The sequence below is a fragment of the Saccostrea echinata genome, unplaced genomic scaffold (genome assembly GCF_033153115.1).
Source record: "Saccostrea echinata isolate AGI-Se365-2 ecotype Australia unplaced genomic scaffold, CSIRO_AGI_Sech_v1 ptg000002l, whole genome shotgun sequence".
Lineage (NCBI taxonomy): Eukaryota > Metazoa > Mollusca > Bivalvia > Ostreida > Ostreidae > Saccostrea > Saccostrea echinata.
The window spans coordinates 23,646,964-23,670,684 of NW_026889751.1; the positions used below are offsets into that span (position 1 = coordinate 23,646,964).

Sequence of the window (23,721 nt, forward strand, 5' to 3'; positions counted from 1 at the left end):
TAGAAACATTATCATCAGCTTTTTCATTCCAAGATAAGAAGGGACACAGCATGAAGAAAGCACAAAAGTCATTGGAAGCTCGATGCACTCTTTCAATATAACAACTGCTTGCTGAACCAGATATTGTCACCAACATAGACACAGGATATAAATATTTCCTTAACTATGTGGCCTGCCTGAGTGAAGAAGAAGCTCCTCTGGTGACCTCTTGGTTGTCATGAGCAGTGATGAAAAAAGCAGACAAACATTGTCCGTTACTCTGGCTCTACACAGAAACAAACCTTTCAATTTAATGATGAATTAATTTAATGATTATGATAAAGTTAAACCCCTCTATTCTTCTGGTGAGTATGAAATGAAACACATTTGCGAGAACAAGAACCTGGATACCTGTGCGTCTGACAGTGATGCTGGAGTAGTTGTCGTGGTCAGTCATGGGAAACTGAGATTAAGGTACACTGGAAATACGCCTTTGCGAAGAAAAATCCCTTCAAACCTCAAGGAATCAATTTCTCTGTTACATATAAGGTATATTGGGTCAACCGGGGGACTGTGCATAGACACAAGTGACATTCTGTTTGTTGCTCAAAAGGATAACAGATAAGTGAAGAAAATAAAATATCAGCATCCATCAGTGTATGATATGCACTGTAATGACATTGTATTTAAAAGTCTAATTGTACAACAATTAAATTGATAGAGCTTTATCTGCGCTTCAATCACTTTTAAATTAAATTCACAATGCATCAAAGGTAAATTTATTTAATGAAAATTGTGTAAGCCATCATCTTTTGAATCGTTTGTTCCTGGTATACATGACGAAATACACTACAGTGTAGTTACCTAATCCTGTTATCAATAGTGTTTCTATTTAAACAACACATCATGTTTAAATTAATCAAGCAAGGATCATAACTCAAGTCAATCAGAACAGTCACAGCAAGAGAATTGCCAGTGAAAAAGAATTAACATCGTGAAGAATGAAAAGATAGAAAAGATGATCAAATTTTAGAACTAAAAACTTCATGATGTTTGCAACAGCGTATCTGGTGACCTCAAGGTTATTATGAACAGTGATGACTTAAAACAATATAAAGTTGTCTGTTACTCTGGTTCCAAGAATTTGAAAACCATTCAATTTGATGATATAGGATGATTTAGGATATAGGATGATATCATGTCATTTTCACGGCCAGGGTAGAAGGTGGTTGGAGAACATTGATGATATAGGATGATAAAGGATGTAGAATGCTCACCCCTCCATGGCACCTGATCATACCTCTTAATTTTGAGGCCCGTGTTTGCTCTGCTCTAAATTTGTATCGCTTCATTGAACTTTCGAGATTGAATACTGTTCGTTATCTTCATATTTCATCCCCTCTCTATTTCTAGATTAATCTAAAAGTTATGATATTAAATACATCAATAAAAACAAAAGCAGAGAAGTAGTGGTAGTCAATATGGCAGAAAAGCGGGAAATAGTTATTAAGCAAAGAGGAAATCCCCATACACAGTCAGGGACACATTCTTACGGCTGATTTTAATGATGACTGTGTCCACGTCACGGACCAAGATGGAAAGTTCTTCTGTTACATACCCTGTGGAATGAGTAAACCAGTGGGATTGTGTACAGATACAAGTATTAATTTAATCTGCTTGTTGTTCCAAAGGGAATACACAACCATATATATATATATATATATATATATATATATATATATATATATATATATATATATATATATATATATATATATATATATATATATATATATATATATATATATATATATATATAAAGCATATATAGAAAGCATATATAGAAATTCACTTTTATAAGGATACCCACTTCCGCCCAGGCCCGGGGTTGAACTCTCGACCTACGGAATCTGTCTCCTAGCAGTACAGGAACAGCGCGCTAGACCGCTCGGCAATCTAGGCAAGTCAAAAAACTTGCTTTCGATGCCGATGGAATTCTCGCGGCGCTGTCCTACACTACACGGTCATTGAGAATGGAAGTGAGATACAGTTATTTGACATTAGTTTTATTAGAGGATCGTTACAAATACACGTTGTAATGAAATTAATTTTTATTTCCGCCCCAGTCCGGGGTTGAACTCTCGATCTACGGAATCTGGATACGGATATATATATATATATATATATATATATATATATATATATATATATATATATATATATATATATATATATATATATATATATATATATATATATATATATATATATATATATATATATATATATATATATGCAGGAATATTGTGTAAATTTGTAGGTAGTGTCAAAAGCTTTGTCAGTGTTCTAACAATGTTCAAATTAAAGACACGATACTTTATAAAATATTTTTTCATAATTAATGTTTAAGCTGCAACATCTTCTATCAGTATATCCCATTTATGTAAGGGCATGTGCTTCAGTTTAGCATTTTTGCTTGGAAAATAATTTTAATCTGAAAAGAATGTAGCAGTCTTTAGCCGTTTTATGATTTAAAGAGGTTCATAAACTTTGCTCGTAACCTTAGTCATGGGTTACGCAACATTGACCAATAAGATCTTAAGTTTTGCATTTTTTTTTCACATGATCAGTTAAGACTATAAAACAAAGATAGATTATTTGATCAAAGTTTGAACTTAAGAAATTTTCCACCTCCTACCCTGGCCATGAAAACGACATGATATTAAACAGACGCACACACACCTTCACGGCGACGCACTTTGAAAAAAAAAACTTTTCAAAGTGCGTTAAAATTGGGACAAAATCAACGCACTTTAATTGATTGATTGTATGTTGTTTCACGTCCCATTAGAGAATTTTTCACTCATATAGAGACGTCACCATATACCGGAATAAACAATATTTCAACTTTTAAATACTTATCAAATAACTGTAAAAAGCATATGTTGTGCGGCAAAATTAACCTTTGGGAACAAGATCTTTAAAACGTCTATATCTTAGGTCCTGAAGTGACGAAAAGGTCAAATAATTATTTTATCATACCTAAAATTTGCAAGAATATTGACCAAGCCGAGCAAATCTTTTTTCAAAATGCGTTAATAAGATCGATATAAACGTACTTTGAAAAGAAATATTTTTTTCAAGGTGTGTTAACTTGGTCCCAAATTTAACGCACTTTGAATTTTTTTTAAGTGTGTGATTTAATCTGATTACTTGGGGTGCTGACAAAGCAGCTTAAGCAGAGTGCAACCTTGCCATTTCAATCCAATTAATGGAGCTCATATATAAATTACATATATGTAAATGGATACAGGTTACATTTGCACAAAGAGGACAACATTCAACTGCAATTTTTTCTTTCCATTACTTTTACTGTATATCCTCTATGATAATCATAAAAAGGAGGGGTTTTTTTTTAAACTAAAAAAAGTGATAGCAGAAAAAAAAAACTGAAATATAAATTAGTCTACGCACAGACCAGGAAGTATAAAATCTCGTAGTACGCGGGTCATGTGACCTAGATACGTAGCTGCCAACTATATTTAGATTTAAACAACAGGATCGATAGGACAGCTGCCATTACTGTAAATGTCAGGTAATATTTTACGTGAGAGTCACAAAATGTGAGTAACATGACATAATGATTTTGCTATATTTCCTTGAAACATTGTCACTGGAATGCCATTTTAAAAAATGTTGAAATCTGCAATGAAGAAAAAAGGTTCCATCTAAATTTTAAACTCAGTACGTAGAGTACGATTCCTCAATTGTGGGATTGCATTACTGTTTCTTACAACCACTAATTGATCTTTAATTGAAGTATGTACACAGATCAATCCTTGATCGACTTACTAATCTTTGCAATATAAATTTAAGAATTTTCCTTTATTCAATAAAACAATCGTCTTTTTGTGATCTAGGCCCTATTTTAAGAAAAATAATATGCGAGAGCAAGACAGTTCATCCTCACCCATATAAACTGGTTATCTTCCAGACAAAAAAGGAAAACAATAACATTCTAGTGACATAAATCACAGCACCACTTCAATATACTACATAATTCACATACACGATTTCAATTCAAATCATACTCTATATTTCAGAGACACAAGTTTAATCATGAACCCACGTACTAGTGTTCAGGACGTGATGCGATGTGATCTGTGCGAGATTGCAATTGTGCAGATGCACTGTGATACATGTCTTGTTAACCTGTGTAAAGCGTGCGTGGGAGAACATTTCGCAGCTGATCTATCCAAACCTCATAAAATTGTTGATTTCAAGGACAGAAAATCCACTCCTCTCTATCCTGTCTGTACGACTCATGATAAACAGCAATGTCAAATGTATTGCCGTCAATGTAACATTTCTGTTTGCACCAAGTGTGTTGCATCTCATCAACATTTAGGTCATAAATTATCAGAAATATTGGAAGTTCTAGAAGAAAGAAAAGACAAGATAATCAAAGTTCAAATTGAATTAAATGAGGCAATTTATCCAACCTACCAGGGCATTGCCTCTGATGTAAAGAATAGAATGAGTCAGTTAGAAAATGAATATGGAGTTCTCTCAACTGCCATAACAAAACATGGAAAGAACTGGCACAGAGAAATTGACAAACTTGTTAAAAACCTTAAAGCTGAAGTTGATGAGATGAAAAACACACAAATACAAACTCTTCAGAAACATCTGGATGAAATAAACAAAAAACTTTTCAATCTCAGAGAGGAAATACATTTAATTGATATTATCGTTGAATCTCAAGACATTTCCAAGCTATTAAGTGCTACTTGTACTGTAGACGAGTATAAACATCTACCACACAAATTTGTGCTTTCTTCACCTACATTCATTCCAGGGAAAATTCATGGAGAGCAATTTTCAAAGCTGTTTGGAACCTTAACTTCAACTTCTCCTTCCCCAGACGAAAATGGCTACAGCATGAAGACAACACACATATCACCAGAAGCTGGATCCTCTCCTCAAGTCAAACAGCTGCTTGATGAACCAGAAACTGTCACTACCATAGACACCTCTTGTTTTAAATATTACCTTGAAACTGTTGCCTGTCTGAGTGATGAAGCCATCTGGGCAATTGGAGATGACAGCACTATGAAGCTCTTCAGCATGAAACAAGGCTCACTATTTGAGTCAATCAGAACCATGAATTTCTTCAGCATCAGTCAGGGATCACTACTCAAGTCAATCACCACCAGGTCATGGAACAGACCATGGGATATAGCAGTGATAAAAAGTGGAGATCTAGTTTACACTGATTATGATGATAAAACTGTTAACATTGTAAAGAATGAAAAGATAGAGGAGATTATCAGACTTCAGAACTGGAAACCCAGTTGTATCTGCAATAGCTCCTCTGGTGACCTACTTGTAACCATGGAGAAAGATGACAGAAAACAATCAAAAGTTGTCCGTTACTCTGGATCCACCCAGAAACAAACAATTCAGTTTGATGATGAAGGTAAACCCCTCTATTCCTCTGGTGGTTATGAGATAAAACACATCAGTGAGAACAAGAATCTAGATATTTGTGTATCTGACCTTTCGGCTAAAGCAATAGTGGTGGTCAATCAGTCAGGAAAGCTGAGATTTAGGTACACTGGACATACTCCTTTTGCAATGAAGGATCTGTTCAAACCACGAGGAATCACCACAGACAGTCAGAGTCACATCCTTACAGCTGATTATGGCAAAGGCTGTGTCCACATTATTGATCAGGATGGACACTTCATACGTTATATACACTGTGAACTGAGTGATCCCTGGGCACTATGTACAGATACAAGTGATAATTTATTTGTAGCTCAATATTGGAAAAGACAAGTAAAGAAAATCAAATATCAGCAGTAAAATCCATCATTAAACCATACATACTGGTGTAACATGTATATAGTCTGCAAGCTATCTTCAGGTACTTTGGTTTGATATCAAGACATCAGAGAAAATTCATCTTTCCAGTTCTGATTTTACCAACCCGTAGAAACCCCCTCCCCCCCCCCCCCCCGAAAAAAAAAACAAAAAACAAACAAACAAACAAAAAACAAACAAACAAAACAAAAAACATGTTCTATCAAAGAATGTAGAGTATGTGCATCACTATATCATCAACAGATGTTGAGTCATTCACTCCGTTATCAAATTATTACTACGTTGTTATGTAAACAAACATTTGATGTAAGAGCAAGTTGAAGCATTTAACATATATGTTTCTCTGTGTATAATACAGGGCCCAGATGATGAATTTCATATATTCCTTTCTAATGACCAAAACTAACCTACTTAAGATCTTAGCTGAGGACATCACCATTTCTAGGTCAGATTATACAGAACTAGTTTGAGATATAGTTCTTCTGGATAGGATTGTAAAACTGTACTGATCTGAAAAAAAATCATTTCATACCCAGCAAGACAGATTGAATATTCAACAAAAGAAGAATCTCTCAAAGGAAATTTGCTGTTCGTGATTTGCTTTAGAACAATAACAATTTTGTCAGTTTTCCCTGATATAGGCATGATATAGGCATAAAAGTCATCTCATCTCACTCGAGGCCATAGACCTGAAGAAACATGAACACGTTTCCTGCTGATATTTGTTTGAATGCAACAAACATTATTTAAAGCAGCAATGAAATTTTATGCATGAAGTGTATACAATAAAGCCAATATATATATATATATATATATATATATATTCTCATGAAAGGTATATATAATTTTTTAAAAAAAAAATTTCCTATGCCTAGCACTTTAGCTGCCTTTGTTATTGGGTTTTTTTATTCTCCTAATTTTAGATCAGGATACGCCTTAAATACTTCGAGTAAGAATTATTTTCTTTATTTATTGTCACCCTTATTTATTTTTATGTCATTCCTGCAATAAAGATGACTTTATTTGTGTTGTAGGCACTAAAATTGTATTTTATCTTAAACAGAAAACCTTGAATGTGTTATGTAGGCGTCCATGACAACCCCTTTTCATAAACTTTGAATTACCCAACATGAAGCGACTGCATTTCGTATAAATTTTTAATATACGGTGATGTGAATACATTCGAGGTGTTTTTCCGAGCTTACCGGAAAGGCCCAAGAAGATGCGACTCTACTCTAAATATGTCAGAGGCAGAAGAGAAAGGATGTTCTTTCGTTTTGGATCTGAATGAAATCCTTGCGCATATACTGTAAGCCACTGTAAGCCAATAACAAAGATTTTATTAACAGTAACTTTGCATTTCGTTCATATTTTATTACTTAGTAATGATGGGCTTGATTGGTCCATTCTGATCAATTCCATAACAAAAGAATTTACAAAATTATAGTTCATTGTTCCAACATCAAATCCAGTTTGTTCTAACATGATAATTATAATTCATGAAATTAAAGTCCATTTTCCAATTATAAAGTCACTGCATGTGGTACACTATTAATGCCCATCCTTGTTTAATAAAATTTCATTTTATTTTACTGTCACTAATAGGTTCACTATTAATAATTAAAATGATTATGATATGAATATATTCCAAGTTTAAAATGTGCAAATAAAATGTCCGTTCTAAACCATATAGGTTTGTAATAGACATAGAGAGAGAGAATACATACCTTAATTCTCAATGAAACTGTATAAATTTTAGCATCTCATAGTTAATGCATTAAAACGTTCTTCCCTGTCCCCGAGGGTCTCTACAGCTCAGTAGCTAAGTACTTCGACACCAGCTTGAAAATACGGATATATATTTAATTGCTGTGGTAACATTTAGAAATTATTTCAAATTAAGGATTATCTCCCTCATGCATAGCTCTAATCCTTCAACGTATTTGGCTCCAGTTTTTGGCAACTTTTTTGAGCTCTTTAAAGTCTTTTTTTATTTAAATATTTTGAATTTCCAACGTTTCGGCTTCAGCATCACTAAAAGAAATAATTTGTCGAAATGCGAATCTGGTGCATCAAAATTGATACCGTATGTGTTTAACATTAGTTCTTAACATGTTATGATTTCATATAACATGTTTATCATAATTTGTTAAATGTAAGAGCCAATAAAAAAACATGTTATGATAGATTTACATAAAGATGTCAATGCCTTGCAAACAAAATAGTCTGTGGCGTCATGTGTTTGCAAATGGTTACACCAGAGCCATAAACACATGACAAGAAGCACCAAGGACCTTGAATTGCTCTTCTGACAAAATTTACAACCTAAAACTTCTGTTTGAAGCCTCTAAGTATCCTGTATATTTAGATAAAGCCTTGAGATTCAAAAGTAGGATATCATGACCAACATCATGGTTAAAACACACTGTAAACCTCAGATGACAAAGTTTGATGTTTCAAAGTCCCTTATTATCTTAAATATTTAGATATTGCCTTGAAATTCAAAACGTAAGTCACTGTGACCCACTTTTTAGTTGACACATTCTGAGGACTCAAAATACATCAAATGACAAAGTTTGATGATTCAAATACAATTTATATCTCAAATATTTAGATATAGTTATAAAATTAGGTAGAAAAATCAGATGACACACTTCGAGGACCCAAGATGCATTGACTGACAAAGTTTGATGATTATAAGCCAATTAGTTTTTAAAATATTATAATGTCATCATAAAATTCCAAAAGTAGGTCAACATGACCTACTTTTAAATTCGAAAAGTAAGTCAGGGTGACCTACTTTTCCATTGACTTATTTTGAGAACCCAAGATGCATGAACTGACAAAGGTCGATGATTCTAAGCCATTTAGTAGCTGAAATATTTAATTTATAGCCATAAAATTTCAAAAGTAGGTCACCGTGACCTACTTTTCAGTTGACGTACTCTGAAAACCCGAAATGCATCAACTGACAAAGTTAAATGAGTCTAAACCAATTAGTACCGGAAATATTTAAATATAGCCATAAGATTTCAAAAGTAGGTCATGGTGACCTCTTTTTCAGATGACGTATTATGAAGACCCAGGATGCCTCAACTGACAAAGTTTGATGATTCCAAGGCTATAAGTACCTGAAATATTTAAATATAGCCATTAAATTTCAAAAGTAGGTCACGGTGACCTACTTTTCCGTTGACTTACTCTGAGAATCCAAGATGCATCAACTGACAAGTTCGATGATTTCAAGCCAATAAGTACCTGAAATATCTAAATATATCCGTAAAATACCAAATGTAGGTCAGGTGACCTACTTTTCAGTTGATGTTCTCCGAGGACCCAAGATGCATTAACTGACAAAGTTTGATGATCATAGGCTTTTAAGTTTCCAAAATATGCTTAAAAAACAATTTGAATACGAATGCCTGCAAAATTCAAATAGTAAGTCACATTGACTTACTTTTTGATAAATATGTTTTAAGGCCCCAACATGCATGGACTTACAAATGCAAGTTTTGATGACTCTAAACCTCTCAGTATCTGAAATAATTACCTTAAATATTTTGAAAAAGAATTTTATACCACAAAATATATTCTAAATTGACCTGTTGGAAAATACCTTAATTTAAACAGTAAGGCTTTTATCATTTCTTAAAGAGGTTGGATCCTGATATCTGAAGTCTTATGAATTTTTTATATATGTATTTTATATATACTTTCATATCTACACACGTAGATTAATTAAAAAATCAAAACAAAAAAATGGGCTTCTTTTGGCATTTCGATACATGTAATATGACCTTTTTGTATTGAAATTGTGTCTTAACATAAAGGATCGCTTCTAGGTAAATATATGCGTTGACCTATAGGGCCAATATTGGTTTCAGTCTTTAGAAAAAGCTTATCGATATCCGTTCCAATCGCTGACTTTAAGCCACATGCGTGTAGTTTCTTGTTTCTCATGTATCGCTTTAGTTGTAGTCAACTGTGTGTTCATCTGACCCTACCTCGGTATTTACAGATACATCCTTTGAATGAGGGTCGTTACTTGATGTCTGGGTAATGGAAACAGGACATAAAACCTTAACTGACCTTACCACATTCTTTTCTAATCTTTAAACCTTACTCCTGCATTTTTGACATAACATATCGCCAATGCACACAATTTTCCCGAGGAATGAACTGCATCTACTCTGCATAGCGCAGTATCTCTACCACTGGCACAACAGTACTATTACCCAGAGATGTTCTTGAAAGACAAACACAGCAATTTTTACTCGGCATGATTTTTTTTCGTGCAACCTGCAGTATCGAGTAACACAAAGTGAATGATTGGTGTCCTCGAACAAAGTGTGCTTACACTGAGGTATAGTTGATTGCGTTTAGTTAAAGAGAATTTATGATCTGCATTTCGATAAATGTCTTTTATATCAACAGCAAACATACATTTAAGGAAGAAAATAGGAGTAAAATGCAAAAGCCTGTATAGAAAATCAGTTAAATTCGTGTTTATACAGGTGAAAAATTTGAAAAATAAAAGTGTGCCAATAGGTGGATTCGAACCAGAACACAAAATGTTCATGGTGAGAGTCTGCGGTCTTTCTATCTGAGCTATACTGACTATGAATACATATGTCATAAATATAATCCAGTATTATAGAATTAGGTTTTCGCATTTTTTTGTAGTTTTTTTTTTTTTTTTTTTTTTTTTTTTTTTTTTTTTTTTTTTTTTTTTTTTTACGAATTTCGACCCTAAGGCAGGGGTGCCCCTTAAAAAATTTTTGTTTTAAATCATTCTTTAGATCAAAATCTATCAAAATTTCCTAATTTAATTTAGGGGCAAGCCTGCCCTGAAGGACTTCTATGTCAACATTCACGCAAAAATTAGTGCTTTAACGGACAAAATACTGTTTTGACCAACTTTGGAGGTTAATTTTAAAGTTGCAAATAAAAATGTTTAGGTTAAAAATGCAAATTTGAAAAATTTAGACAAATATAAGATAGAAAACAACTAAAGAACATTGATTTTTAAATGTGACTTTTTCCGGAAAATTCTTCTCTCCTATAGGTCAAATCTTTTGTTATATTGAATACATCCTTTCTTCTTCGACGTTTTTCCTACGATATTTTTTTATCTAAATAAATCATAGGACTAATATACTCTTATTATATCTTAAAAAGACACATTAAAAGTTTGGCAAAGAAAAAGTTTCAATTGACTTCTAATAATCAATTATTTGACCTTTCTGTACTCACAAAATGTCATTTTTCTGGCATTAAAAATGTCACAACCAAGAAAATTATTTAAAAGTCTTAAACTTTTGCTAAATTTAAGCACAATGATCCAAGTTATCTAATATATTCAAAAAAAAAAAAAAAAAAAGAAAAAAAAAAAAAAATCAAAAGTTGGGTTTTAGAATGTAAATTTTTAGATATTACTAAAAAGTGTTAATTTTTGAAATTGACTCTATTTTTCCTGGATTTTCAAAATATATTTGCTATATTTGTCCAAATGTGATGATAGAATTCCTAAAAGTCAATTTTATAAATATTTTAGGGTGGGCGTTAAACATTTCGATGCAAAAAATAACTCTGTGTGTACTCTGCATGGAAAAAAAGGAATCCAAACTTAACAGTACTGTAAATCCTTTGAAAAAGAAAAAAAAATGATCATTTTCTTTTGAAGAATCTTCCGCCACAAGATTAAGTTCCTCACTTAATGTTTTTGAATGGAATTTTATCATTGGTTTTTAATTTGTATTGTAGAATCCAAATTTAATGTAAGAACTTTAAATTTGATGCAGACAATGAAGGTCCAGACAAAAAATTGTTCAAAAACTCGAATCGAACCTACTTTACTATTTTCCCTCAGATTGAATATGTACAACTTAAAAAAAAAATATCAGTATGATATGATTTATCATTAAGACTACAGTAATTTATGATGTTTCATTTAAGGGTTGTGTATTTAAATTATTGAAAGCAAGCAACAGCTGAAAACCTGAATAATAAATAAATGTTTCTCTGTTGTAATTGCCACAACTTTTGTATTGTTAAATCTCCGAAGACTTTGAATTGCTACATTATTGAGTCATGTTTATGTAGACTTTAAATTTACTGCAGTATAGATTCATGTACTATTATAGATGAACATAAGGGGACCTTTCAAAACAGAAAGTTTGGGGGGAAATAATCAATTGTTCATAAGTTTATTTGTAGAATGAGATGTAAGACGCAAAAAAGATGACATTAGCACCATATGTGGGACATACTATTATACAATACAAAGCAGATCATTAAGTGTTGAATTTCAATGCCTTTAATTCTGGAATTCTTTTGAACTATGATATTGTTGTTCAAAATGACATTGACCTTAGGACTGCCATAGAGGAAGTTTTTGACCTTCATTGCACCATTTACCTCAAGGCGAGAAACACTCCCCTGCAAAGAAAAGATCCATAAATAATACCGGTAGGTAAATCTTTTCATCAAGGTACGATAAATACAATCACATACATTCAAATACGTATATTAAGTTTGAAGCTATACATGTATATGCAGCAACAAACATTATCACTGACATTTTATGCATGTTAATTACTATATACACAATGAGATGTGATATGCTATTAACAGTGCTTTCCCTTAACATACCGCAGAAAAATAAATAATTAATGCAGACATTTGTGGTTTTTATACGATATTTTTAATTAATATTTTGATTACTTTAAAAAGCAATTTAAAATGAATATTAAAACAAGAAGCCCATAGGCCACAATGCTCACTTAAGTACCTTTGGTCCTCCTGTTCTTCACCAGATTTCCCCCTTGTAAAACTTATTGTGACCCCACCCTATCCCCGGGGGTCATGATTTAAACAAATTAGAATCAACACTACCTCAGAAAGCTTCCAAATAAGTTTAAGCTTTTCTAGCCCAGTGGTTATTGAGGAGAAGATGTTTAAAGTTTTTCTCTTATTTTTCAATGAAAAACTTTGATTCCATATTTTGGCCCTGCCCTACCCTGGGGGTCATGATTTGAATAATTTAGAATCTACCCTACCTCAGGAAGATTTCACATCAGTTTCAGCTCTACTGGCCCGGTGGTTCTTGGGAATATGTTTCAAGATGTTTCCTATATATTTCAAAGTAAACCTTTGGTTCCCTATTGTGGCCCCACCCTACCCTGGGAATCATGATTTAAACAATTTAGAATCTACATTATCTCAGGAGGTTTCCTCCTAAGTGTCAGTTTTTCTGGCCCATGCAGTGGTTCTTGAGAAGAAGGTGTTTAAAGATTTTTTCTATATATTTTAATGTAAAATTTGATTCCCTATTTTGGCCCCAACCTACCCCTGGGGGTCATAATTTGAACAATTTAGAATCTACACTACCCCAGGAAGCTTTCACAAAAGTATCAGCTTTCCTGGCCAGATGGTTTTTGAGAAAAAGATGTTGAAAGATTTTTCCTATATATTTCAATGTAAAACTTTGATTGCCCCGGCCTACCCCCAGGGGTCATGATTTCATCAATTTAAAATCTACACTCCCTCAGGAGGCTTCCATTTAAGTTTTAGGTTAGTGATTTTTGAGAAGAAGACTTTTAAAGATTTTTTCCTTATATATTGAAACTGAAAAGAAATGCAGCAAGCGTTAACTATAAATACCTGAATTTTTTTTTTATCGAATGATATTCACAATTTAGCACAGAATTTAACAGTGACATAAAAACTCGATTTATAAACATCTGAGATTTGATTGAAACGTTTATCTTTGCATCGTAGAAAGAAACAGATATCCGTTAACATTCCCCACCATCACCCCGGCCCGTCATTGAATTAATGCGTGCAGTTCACAACAATTGCACCTCGGATTCTACGAATCATTAAGTTCATCAATCTCTTAGTCTGAGTGAAAGAAATATTTTTCAGCCTTTTTGAAGTGACTTTTTTTTCAGATGCTGACGTTGAATTTCCTCGAACCTGGCACAGTCTAGCCTCCGGTCCACGGACTGTAACTCATGCTAATGAGACGTATGATCATGATGACGCATGATATAGTGCATCTTTGGATTAGCAACTCTCGTTCATCTCATTTTGAGATTTCCCAGCTAGAGCAATGGAAATGTGTGTTTAAAGTCATTTTTAGAAAGTCGTGGTAACACTTGCAGGAAAGAAAAGTGCATTTTTTCCCCCGGAATATTGCTGCAATACTTATGATGAACAGAGGCAAGCTTTTGTAACTCTTATAGCCAAATATTTTGCTAAACAGCAGTTTTTTGACTTCCGTTAAGTTGGAATCGAACTTTGGTCGGATAATGGGATGAAAATCATTCAAACGTTAAATTATCGACTACGCAAAGTTGAAGATGTCCTTACTTTTTAAGTACAAAATTATACATTATATCTTAATTTTTCCTCTAAGATAGGATGTCGCATTTCTTTTGCGTTTCAATCTATTTTGATGTAAAACTTGAATTGACAATTGTGGCCCCACCCAACCCCCGGGGGTCATGATTTGAACAATTTAGAATCTACACTACCTCAGGATGCTTCCACATATGTTTCAGCTTTTCTGGACAAGTCAGAGAAGAGTTTTTAATAAACCCACCATATTTTTGTCTTTTCTTGATTATCTCCCCTGGTAAGGAGGCTTGGCCCTTCGTTTTAACAATTAAAAATTCTATTAACAAAAGGATGCTTTGTACCAGCTTTGGTTAAAATTGGCCCAGTGGTTCTTGAGAAGAAGTTGAAAATGTGAAAAGTTTACAGACGGACGGACAGCTCAACGGACGGACGGTGGACAGCAGGTGATTCCTATACCCCCTTCCTCTTATCGTTTGCAGGGGGTGTGATAAACATAGGTTATTGTGTATGGAAAACAAAATAAAAGTCAATATAGGTAAAGTTTGTTCTTTAGTCAACTCTATATTATTATTAGGATACCCAAGACATCCTCCTATATACATTAACTTCTACCCCTGTTGTGGTCCAACCCATCCTCAGGGGGCACTATTTAACAATTCAATGATAGTTTCATATTAGTTTCATCCTCGAAAAAAGGAAACAGACTTTCATAAATCTTAGGGCATTGGTGTGATTCACTCACCTTAGAGTTCGTTCTTTAGTATCCATCAAATCTGTGCTGAGTCTTGAGCGCTGAGGACTAATTTGACCCTGGCTTAAGATGTTGATGGCTGCATTCACATCAGCCAACTGAATTTCATGAAGGGGAAGTGCTTTCTCTTCCTGACTCCAGTTAGAACTTTGGCTGGAAACTGCACTGCTTTGACTATCACTCTGTTACAAAATTAAAAGTTATACATGTATATATCATATATAAATTACAACTACTACAATGTATACATGCATATTATGCATGTACTTTGAAGACAGAAAATTTCAGTTTTACAGTATGTGTTTGACATGTGATCCACGTAGCTCACTTGAGCACATGTAACAATTTAGGGATTCTTCTTCATGGACACAAGTTTCAAGAGTATACAGTATAAAATGATGTTTTCACACCTAGTAGATAGATTTTTAAAGTAATGATTATTCAGAGGGAGATTTTCAAATGACTGTCCTCATAACTCCTAATCTTTAACAAGAGGAACATGGGCCACATCATTTACCCGAGCACACTGACTAGGAAAAAGCACAGATGAGTTCAGTATTGAAAAGTTTACATGGGGGGGGGGGGGGACTTGAATTTTAACCTACCCGAGGATGCTTCCATATCAGTATAACAAATGGCTTTGCTGTGGGTCATCATTTGAACAAACTCGAATCTACACTGCCTGAAGATGCTTACATATCAATTAGACTAAACATGGTTTTTCTGTTCTTGAGAAGAAGATTTTTTCCTATTTATTCCTATGTAAAACTTTGATCCCCATTGTGACCCCACCCTACACCAATGGGTCACAATTTGAATAAACTTGGGTCTACACTACCTGATGATGCTTCCATATCAATATTACTGATCACAGCTTTGTTGTTCTTCAGAAGATTTTATTAAAAGAATTTCCTATGTATTTCCATTTAAAATTTTGATCCCCTATTTTGGCCCCACCCTACCCTGGGCGTCATGATTTGAACAAACTTGAATCTACATTATGTAATGAAAGTTTCACTTATGTTTCAACTTTTCTGGCCAAATGGTTCTTGAGAAGAAGATTTTTGAAAGATGACACAAAATTTTCACTTATTCTTACTTATCTCCCCTAGAAAGAGGGTGTGGTCCTTTATTTGACCAAACTTGAATCCCCTTCAACCAATTCTGCTCTGTGGCAAGTTTGGTCAAAATTGGCCCAGTGATTCTTGAGAAGTCGAAAACGTGAAAAGTATACAGACAGACGGACAGCTGGACAGACAGACAGATGGACGCCAGACAAAATGTGATCAGAAACTCACTTGAGCTTTCAGCTCAGGTGAGCTAAAAAGTGATTTTGGTTAAAAATGGCTCATAGGAGAAGTTAAAATATGAAAAATTTACAGATTGATTAATGAAGGAATGTCAAACAACAATGATAAGAAATCAAGACTTCTGAACTGTTTTCATCTCATTTTCCACATGTTCCAAGAAACAAAGGATTGAATAAGCCTTTTTTCTCCAATACTTTATTTTCCCTTAACTGCATGTGTTTACAACATGTATGTACAGAAGCATAACAACAGTACTTCTTCAGATTTCTGGAGTTCACAAGAAATTCAAATCATTCAACACTTACTTCATAAATGAAAGTATCTATCTTTCTTGTACGGCAAATCCATGCTTCATCATTTGTTTCATCCATATGTTGTGAGGAATAGAATGATGGAAATTTACAGCAATGAAATCATATATTTACAGCAAGAGTATTCATTTTGAAAAGCAGCATAAATAAAAGTCAATTAAATATTAAATTAATCTTTATTAGGGCTCTCAATACTCTATTGTTGCAGTAAGCAATCTATGCCTATCTTAATGACCAGAACTTGCTGCTCCAAATTTCATAATCGGCAAAATAAACTATTTGAAATAATTCTAAAACAGCCTCTTCAAATTCATAAATTCATCCCTTTACTTCGCTTGATGTGGTAAGAAAACCATAATATTATATTATGTACAGATGATATACTGTTTTAAAAATCATAGAACACAACTTGAACATAAATGGTTTCAAAACACTTTCAATAAGCAAAACCTTAACTGAAAGACATGAATTTTACATACAGCATCAGAACATGAAGACTTTTGGTTTTTGAGAGAGGTTATTGTATGGTCTCTGTTGTCTTTTATGCGAACTTCAACCTAATAATGATAATACATTTTAAAATTCAATGAAACATGGATAAATTCATATTTTTATTACAGCACACTGACCTCCATATGAACACATTATTTTTGTGTTGCCTGCACAGCAGAGAAATTAAACTTAGGGATCACTTTACCTGCAAGTGTCTGTCTGTCTATCCGTCTGTCTGTCACACCTTATATCAAAAGAGCCCTACCCTAACACCAGAACCCCTGACCCAGGGGCCATGAAATTCACAATGTTGGAAGAGGCACCTTTGCTCATCATAACTATACAACTTAGTTTGTTTGTATAAAACCAAGGAGCAGAGAAGATTTTCAAAGAAATAATGCACTTTTACTATATGATCTATATAGCCCCACCCTAGCACCAGAACCCCTGACCCTTGAGCCCTGAATTTCACAATTTTGGTAGAGGACTCAATGCTTCTTACAATCATGCCAACAGTCTGACTGATTGATGTCCAGGAGTAAAGACGAAGATTAACTTACCTCTCCTATCTGAGGACAGATGCTCAGTACACTGCGAGTGTCTACACTGTCACCTCAGCTGTCTCCCACACTAATTTACCTCTCCTGTCTCAAGAGAAATGCTCAGTACACTGGGTTTGTCTAAATTTTCACCTCAGCTATCTGATACACTAACGTACCTCTCCTATCTGAGGACAGATGCTCAGTACACTGGATGAGTCCACATTGTCCACTTTGGTAGTTTCATGGAACACTCATGTATCCAGCTAAACATTGTCTCCATAAGTGGTATATTAATTCATGTAATTAAAAAATTAAAAAAAACATTACATAAATTGTGAATTAGAATGTCTATTGATGTATTAAAGCTTTATCGACAATCATACTTGAGATGTAAAAGGGCCATATTTCATTTGTTTCAGATTTCATACCTTTAATTCTGAGTTCAGAGTTGTGAGTTGAACTATGATTTTCTTTTTCAAGATGACCTTGACCTGAGGACTGCCATAGAGGAAGTTTGTGACCTTCACAGCACCATTGACCTCAAGGGAGAAACAATCCCCTGCAAGTAAAGATGTGGTTTTACATGTATCATTGTAAAAATCCTCAGGTAAATTGTATGGTAAATCATTTTGTCAAAGAATATTAAATACAGTATGTTAAAAGCATTAGCATTCTACGACTTGTAATTTTAATAAAATATGTGTATTTAATATTATTTACACATTCTGATGATTCCTTATTTTACATGTTGAGTACTTTTAAAATATCGCAAAATGACTCATAGGCCGCAAATTGTAAGAATGTAAATTTGCAAATGGACTGTTGTCCTCGAGTTTTACATCTATTTCAGCAATAAAAAACAAAAGTGTATAATTCTATTTATATAAGTGCCGCTTGACAAGAAAATTTATGGTTTTTATATGATATGTATAATTGTTATTTAAATTTAATAAGTAATTCAAAATGAATATTAAGAGAAAGTCCATTCTAATAGCCCTACTACATGTATATGTAATTAAAAAAACTGTTTTCTCTCAACTTTATTTAGAGTATCACATACTATTGCAGAAAATAGAGCTGCAAACTTGAAAAGAGATAAATAACTACAAAATAAACTTACACCCGCATTTATAACATTTGTGATTTTTTTCTATGACGTCCACATAGAGTTTATTCTATCTCTTATTTTGAAATTATAGCTTTAAAACGTAATGTTATTTCTAGAATTCTTCTGAGCAAATTTAAAAGTACAGAATAATGGTTACTTTTGCAGTTATTTAATCTTCTTTATTTCTATGAAAAACGCAAAAAAATACATGTGTATGCATGACTTGGTAATACCAAAATGGCAGCAGAAAAAAAAAACCTAAATTTAAATCTCTTCTACAAGGAAGTAAAAAATGTGTACAGGTATAAACAGAGATATGTGGGTCATCTGATCTAGATAGTTTGTATGTTGTTTAACGTCCTCTCGAGAATTTTTCACTCATATGGAGACGAAACCAATTGCCGGTGGAGGGCTGCAAATATTAGCCTATGCTCGGCACTGATGGCCATTGAGCAGTGAGGGATCTTTTTCGTGCCAACACCTACTGCGCAACGGGACCTCGTTTTATACATTCTCAACCGAAGGACTCAACCACGTCTCGCAGGATCTAGATAGTAGATACACAGAGGCAACTATGGTGTATGTTTAGCAACAGGATCGATAGGACACCTGCCATTACTATCTGAAGTCAGGTAATATTTACATGATCCTGTAACATGGCATTATGAAAGTTTTTATATTTTCCTTAAAAGTTTTATTCTAAGAATTGGTAGGCAATTTTAGAAAATGACTCAACTCTGAAACAAAGGAGAAGATAAAAATACAAAAAAGTATGTGGGTTTTTTTTTACTTAATATTGAACTCATATTGATTAGAAAAATAAAGTACCATAATCATATCTTCAAATTTCAAATTTAATTGACTTTTATTTGCATGATCAAGATATGGAGATCATTTGATCCTGACGATCTTGTCAATCAGAAGATTCTGCTGTACAACATAAAAAAAATTATTCAATGGAATTCACTTGTCATTTTGATAAAATAACGCTTTCAAGATTTCAAGAAGTGGTCAAGAAATTTTAAGCCTTATTATTCATTTTCTTATTAAGTTAGATTTCAAACTGAACTTATACATGTATAGTGATTATACAAGTTTGAAATACCTTTATGTACTTCAATGTAAGTAGATACATGTATGTGTAAATCAATATAGAAAATTAATACATGAACATTTACAAAAAATATATGCTATATTGTTTTCCTTCTCTAACTTTCAGTCCTTGACTCATATCATCATTATCGTTAATATCTGATGTAGTTTATTTTTCATACATTTTGTTGACAACCCTTAACATAAGTTTGTCTGCAATTTAAATTATCGAGGAATTAAAATCCATTAAACACAGAGACTATGAAGTATAAAATCTGACTAAATATAACGTAAAAACACCTATGTGGGTCATGTTATATAGATACACAGAGAAGGACTAAGTTAGATTTAACCAACAGGATCGATAGGACAGCTGCCATTGCCGTAACACGTCAGGTAATATTTATAACTGAAAATCACAAAATATTGGTAAAATAACATGATAATTTTGCATTTCCTTCAAATATTTAAGCAAAGAATTTACATAAACGCGATTTGTTCAAATATCTTAACAACGTCGTCGTTTGTATTCCATTTTAAAAATGGTTGACTCCTGTAAAAAAGACCAAAACCACAAAATAATTTAATCTAAATACGTTTCTTCTAAATATGAAACACATGTAGGTTTACAATACCCAGATGTGGGATTGAACTACCGTTTCGTACAACTTGAAATTTAAAATAACGTTTAAAAATTGATCTAAGCATGCAGATCAATATTCTTGTAAACTAACAATCTTTGCTGTACAAAACACATGTACATAATGTCTTGCAATCAATGAACATTTTATTTTTGATGGCATCATAAAAAAATAGTATGCATGCAGAGATCTCATCAATTCGCCCCAATAATCCGATCTGTATATATGAATATTTATCATGTTACACGTCAATCTTTTAATGGAAGATCTTTTATCTTATCATTCCACAACTGAACATTAAGCAGTCCTGGTAAATTAGCACTTTTTAAAAAGCTGTACATGTATGGTTAAACATATTTAATAATTCATGTTCATGTACACTTTCATTCTTCCATGTGTTTACTTCTACATGCAATACTAATTCTATATTTTAGAGATAGAAGTTTATTCATGGATCCACGTACCAGTGGTCAGGATGTGATGCGATGTGACACGTGTAAGACAGCTGTGGTACAGATGCACTGTCTTACGTGCCTTGTCAACTTGTGCAAGGTTTGCTTGGGTGAACATTTTTCAGCTGATCTCTCAAGAAATCACAAAATTGTTGACTTTAAAGATAGAAAATCCACCCCTTTCCACCCTGGATGTACCTCTCATGCTGAAAAGCAATGCCAAATGTACTGCAATCAATGCAACATTCCTGTTTGCACCAAGTGCCTTGCATCTGATCAACATTTAGGTCATAAATTATCAGAAATATTGCAAGGTCTGGACGAAAGAAAAGACAAACTAATCAGAAATCAAACTGAACTACGTGAAGCAATTTATCCAACCTACCAGGACATTGCCTCTGACATACAAAAGAGAATGACTCAGTTAGAAAAGCAATATGAAGATCTATCAGCAGCCATAACTAATCATGGAAAACTTTGGCACACAGAAATTGACAATCTCGTTGAGAAACTTAAAGCTGATGTTGATGAAATGAAAAAAACACAGATACAAACTGTGCAGAAACATCTGGACGAAATACACAAATCATTGTTTAAAATCAAGGAAGAAATCAATTTAATTGACGTTGCTGTCAATTCAAATGACATTTCCAAACTATACAATGTCACAATCAATATAGACAAGTATAGGCAGTTACCATATAAACTTCTGCTCTACTTACCTAAATTCACTCCAGGAAGAATTTATGGAAAGCTGTTAGGAACCTTATCACCAGCTTTTTCATCCCAGGATAAGACGAGATATAGCATGAAGAAAACGACAAAGTCATGGGAAGCTCGATCCTCTCTTCCAATGAAACAACTGCTTGTTGAACCAGATACTGTCACTAACATAGACACAGGATATAAATGTTTCCTTAACTATGTGGCCTGTCTGAGTGACGAAGAAATCTGGACAAGTGGAGATGACAGTATCATTAAACTCTTCAGCATCAAGGAAGGATCACAACTGAAGTCAATCAGAACCAAGTCAGGGTACATGCCAAGGGACATAACAGTGACGAAAAGCGGAGATCTAGTTTATATTGATTATGATTATAGAACTGTTAACATTGCTAAGAATGAGAAGATAGAGGAGGTGATCAAACTTCAGAACTGGAATGCTTACGGTCTCTGCAGCAGCTGCTCTGGTGACATTCTGGTTGTCATGAGCAGTGATGACAAAAAGCAATCAAAAGTTGTCCGTTACTCTGGCTCCACAGAAAAACAAACCTTTAAGGTTGATAATAAAGGTAAACCTCTCTATTCCTCGATAAAACGAATCAGTGAAAACAAGAACCTGAATATCTGTGTGTCTGATAGTGATGCTGGAGAAGTAGTGGTGATCAATCAGATCGGGGAACCGAGATTTAGGTACACTGGAAATATGTCTGTTGCGAAGAAAAATCCCTTCAAACCTCAAGGAATCACCACAGACAGTCAGAGTCACATCCTTACAACTGATATTAACAATCACTGTGTCCACATCATAGACCAGGATGGACAGTTCCTCCGTTGCATATACGGTAGATTGAGTCAACCGTTGGGACTGTGTACAGATGCATATGACAATCTCTTCGTTGCTCAAAAAGGGATTAGGCAAGTGAAGAAAATCAAATATCAGCAGTGAAATCCATTACTGTATTATATGCACTGTAATGACATTCTATTTAGAAGTCTAACTGTATATTACTTTTAAACTTGTAGTGCAACAAAAGCTTTATCTGCATTTTAATCATTTCAATAAAATTCACAATTCTTCAAAGGTAAATATTTAACGAATTTTTTATTAAGTTGTCATCTTTTGTATCGTTTGTTCCCTTAATACACTAATTACCGGGTTCTGTTATCAATAGAGCTTCTATATGTGCTAAATGTTTAAATTAAACAAACAAGGATCGCAATTAAAGTCAATCGGCACAGTCTGGGAACATAGCAAGAGAGGTAGCAATGGAAGAGAAAGGCTATGCATTCAATATGATTATACACTATTAACATGTGAAGATTGAAAAGATAAAAAAGGTTATCATATTTTAGTACCACGAACTAAGATGGTGTCTGCAGTAGCTCCTCTGGTGATCTCCTGGTTATCATGAATAGAGATGACTTAAAACAATCAAAAGTTTCTCCATTAGTCTAGCTCCAGTTATAAGAAATATAAGAAGAATTAAGCATTCTTGCCTGGAGAAGTATCCACCCCTATAATTTTAATCTGAAAAGAATGCAGCAGTCTTTAGTCGTTTTATGCTGGGCCTGGACCTCTGGGCTGCTTTCTGGGATCGCTGGGATTATTGCTCAGGGTGGGTGTAGGTGGTACTGTACCACTCATAAAATGTTTAATCTGAAAATCTGAAAAGAATGAGAATAACCCTGACACAATAGCACCATAATAAACTATAGTTTACTATAATATCAAAGTTTTCACTATAATAAATCAAAGTTTTTACTTAAGTTAATCAAATTAGTTTTACTTTGAATTTCAGATCGTTATATCTTTATCATTATTATTATTTTTTTGAATTCCTACAAGCAATTTTCTTATATTAAAAAGAAATATTACATGTATATTTACATACTGTTTAAAAAAAAATCTATATCATTGATATGTATTATGATGTATGAAGGCTCTTAATGTTCAAAAAAGGTTCTAACGTAAAGTTTCAATGTAAATCAAAGTATTAGAGTATTTACTATAGTTAACAATAGTAAATCATGGTAAACTATAGTCAATTTTTGTTAGGGAAAGCCATTCAAGAT

At 33.5% G+C, this 23,721-nt stretch overlaps 2 protein-coding genes across 2 annotated transcripts; both read left to right on the top strand.

The window, feature by feature from the left end:
• The first annotated feature begins 4,098 nt into the window (after positions 1-4,098).
• On the top strand, positions 4,099-5,847 carry LOC133178164 (uncharacterized). Its single transcript, XM_061312912.1, has one exon. The coding sequence runs from the start codon at positions 4,099-4,101 to the stop codon at positions 5,845-5,847; it is 1,749 nt and encodes a 582-aa protein (XP_061168896.1).
• A 15,076-nt stretch (positions 5,848-20,923) lies between these two features.
• Positions 20,924-22,594, top strand: LOC133178165 (uncharacterized). Its single transcript, XM_061312913.1, has one exon. The coding sequence runs from the start codon at positions 20,924-20,926 to the stop codon at positions 22,592-22,594; it is 1,671 nt and encodes a 556-aa protein (XP_061168897.1).
• The last annotated feature ends 1,127 nt before the right edge of the window (positions 22,595-23,721 follow it).

Excerpts from the sequence above, each read along its gene's own strand:
- LOC133178164 (XM_061312912.1), top strand. The coding sequence starts at position 4,099 with ATGAACCCACGTACTAGTGTTCAGGACGTGATGCGATGTGATCTGTGC.
- LOC133178165 (XM_061312913.1), top strand. The coding sequence starts at position 20,924 with ATGGATCCACGTACCAGTGGTCAGGATGTGATGCGATGTGACACGTGT.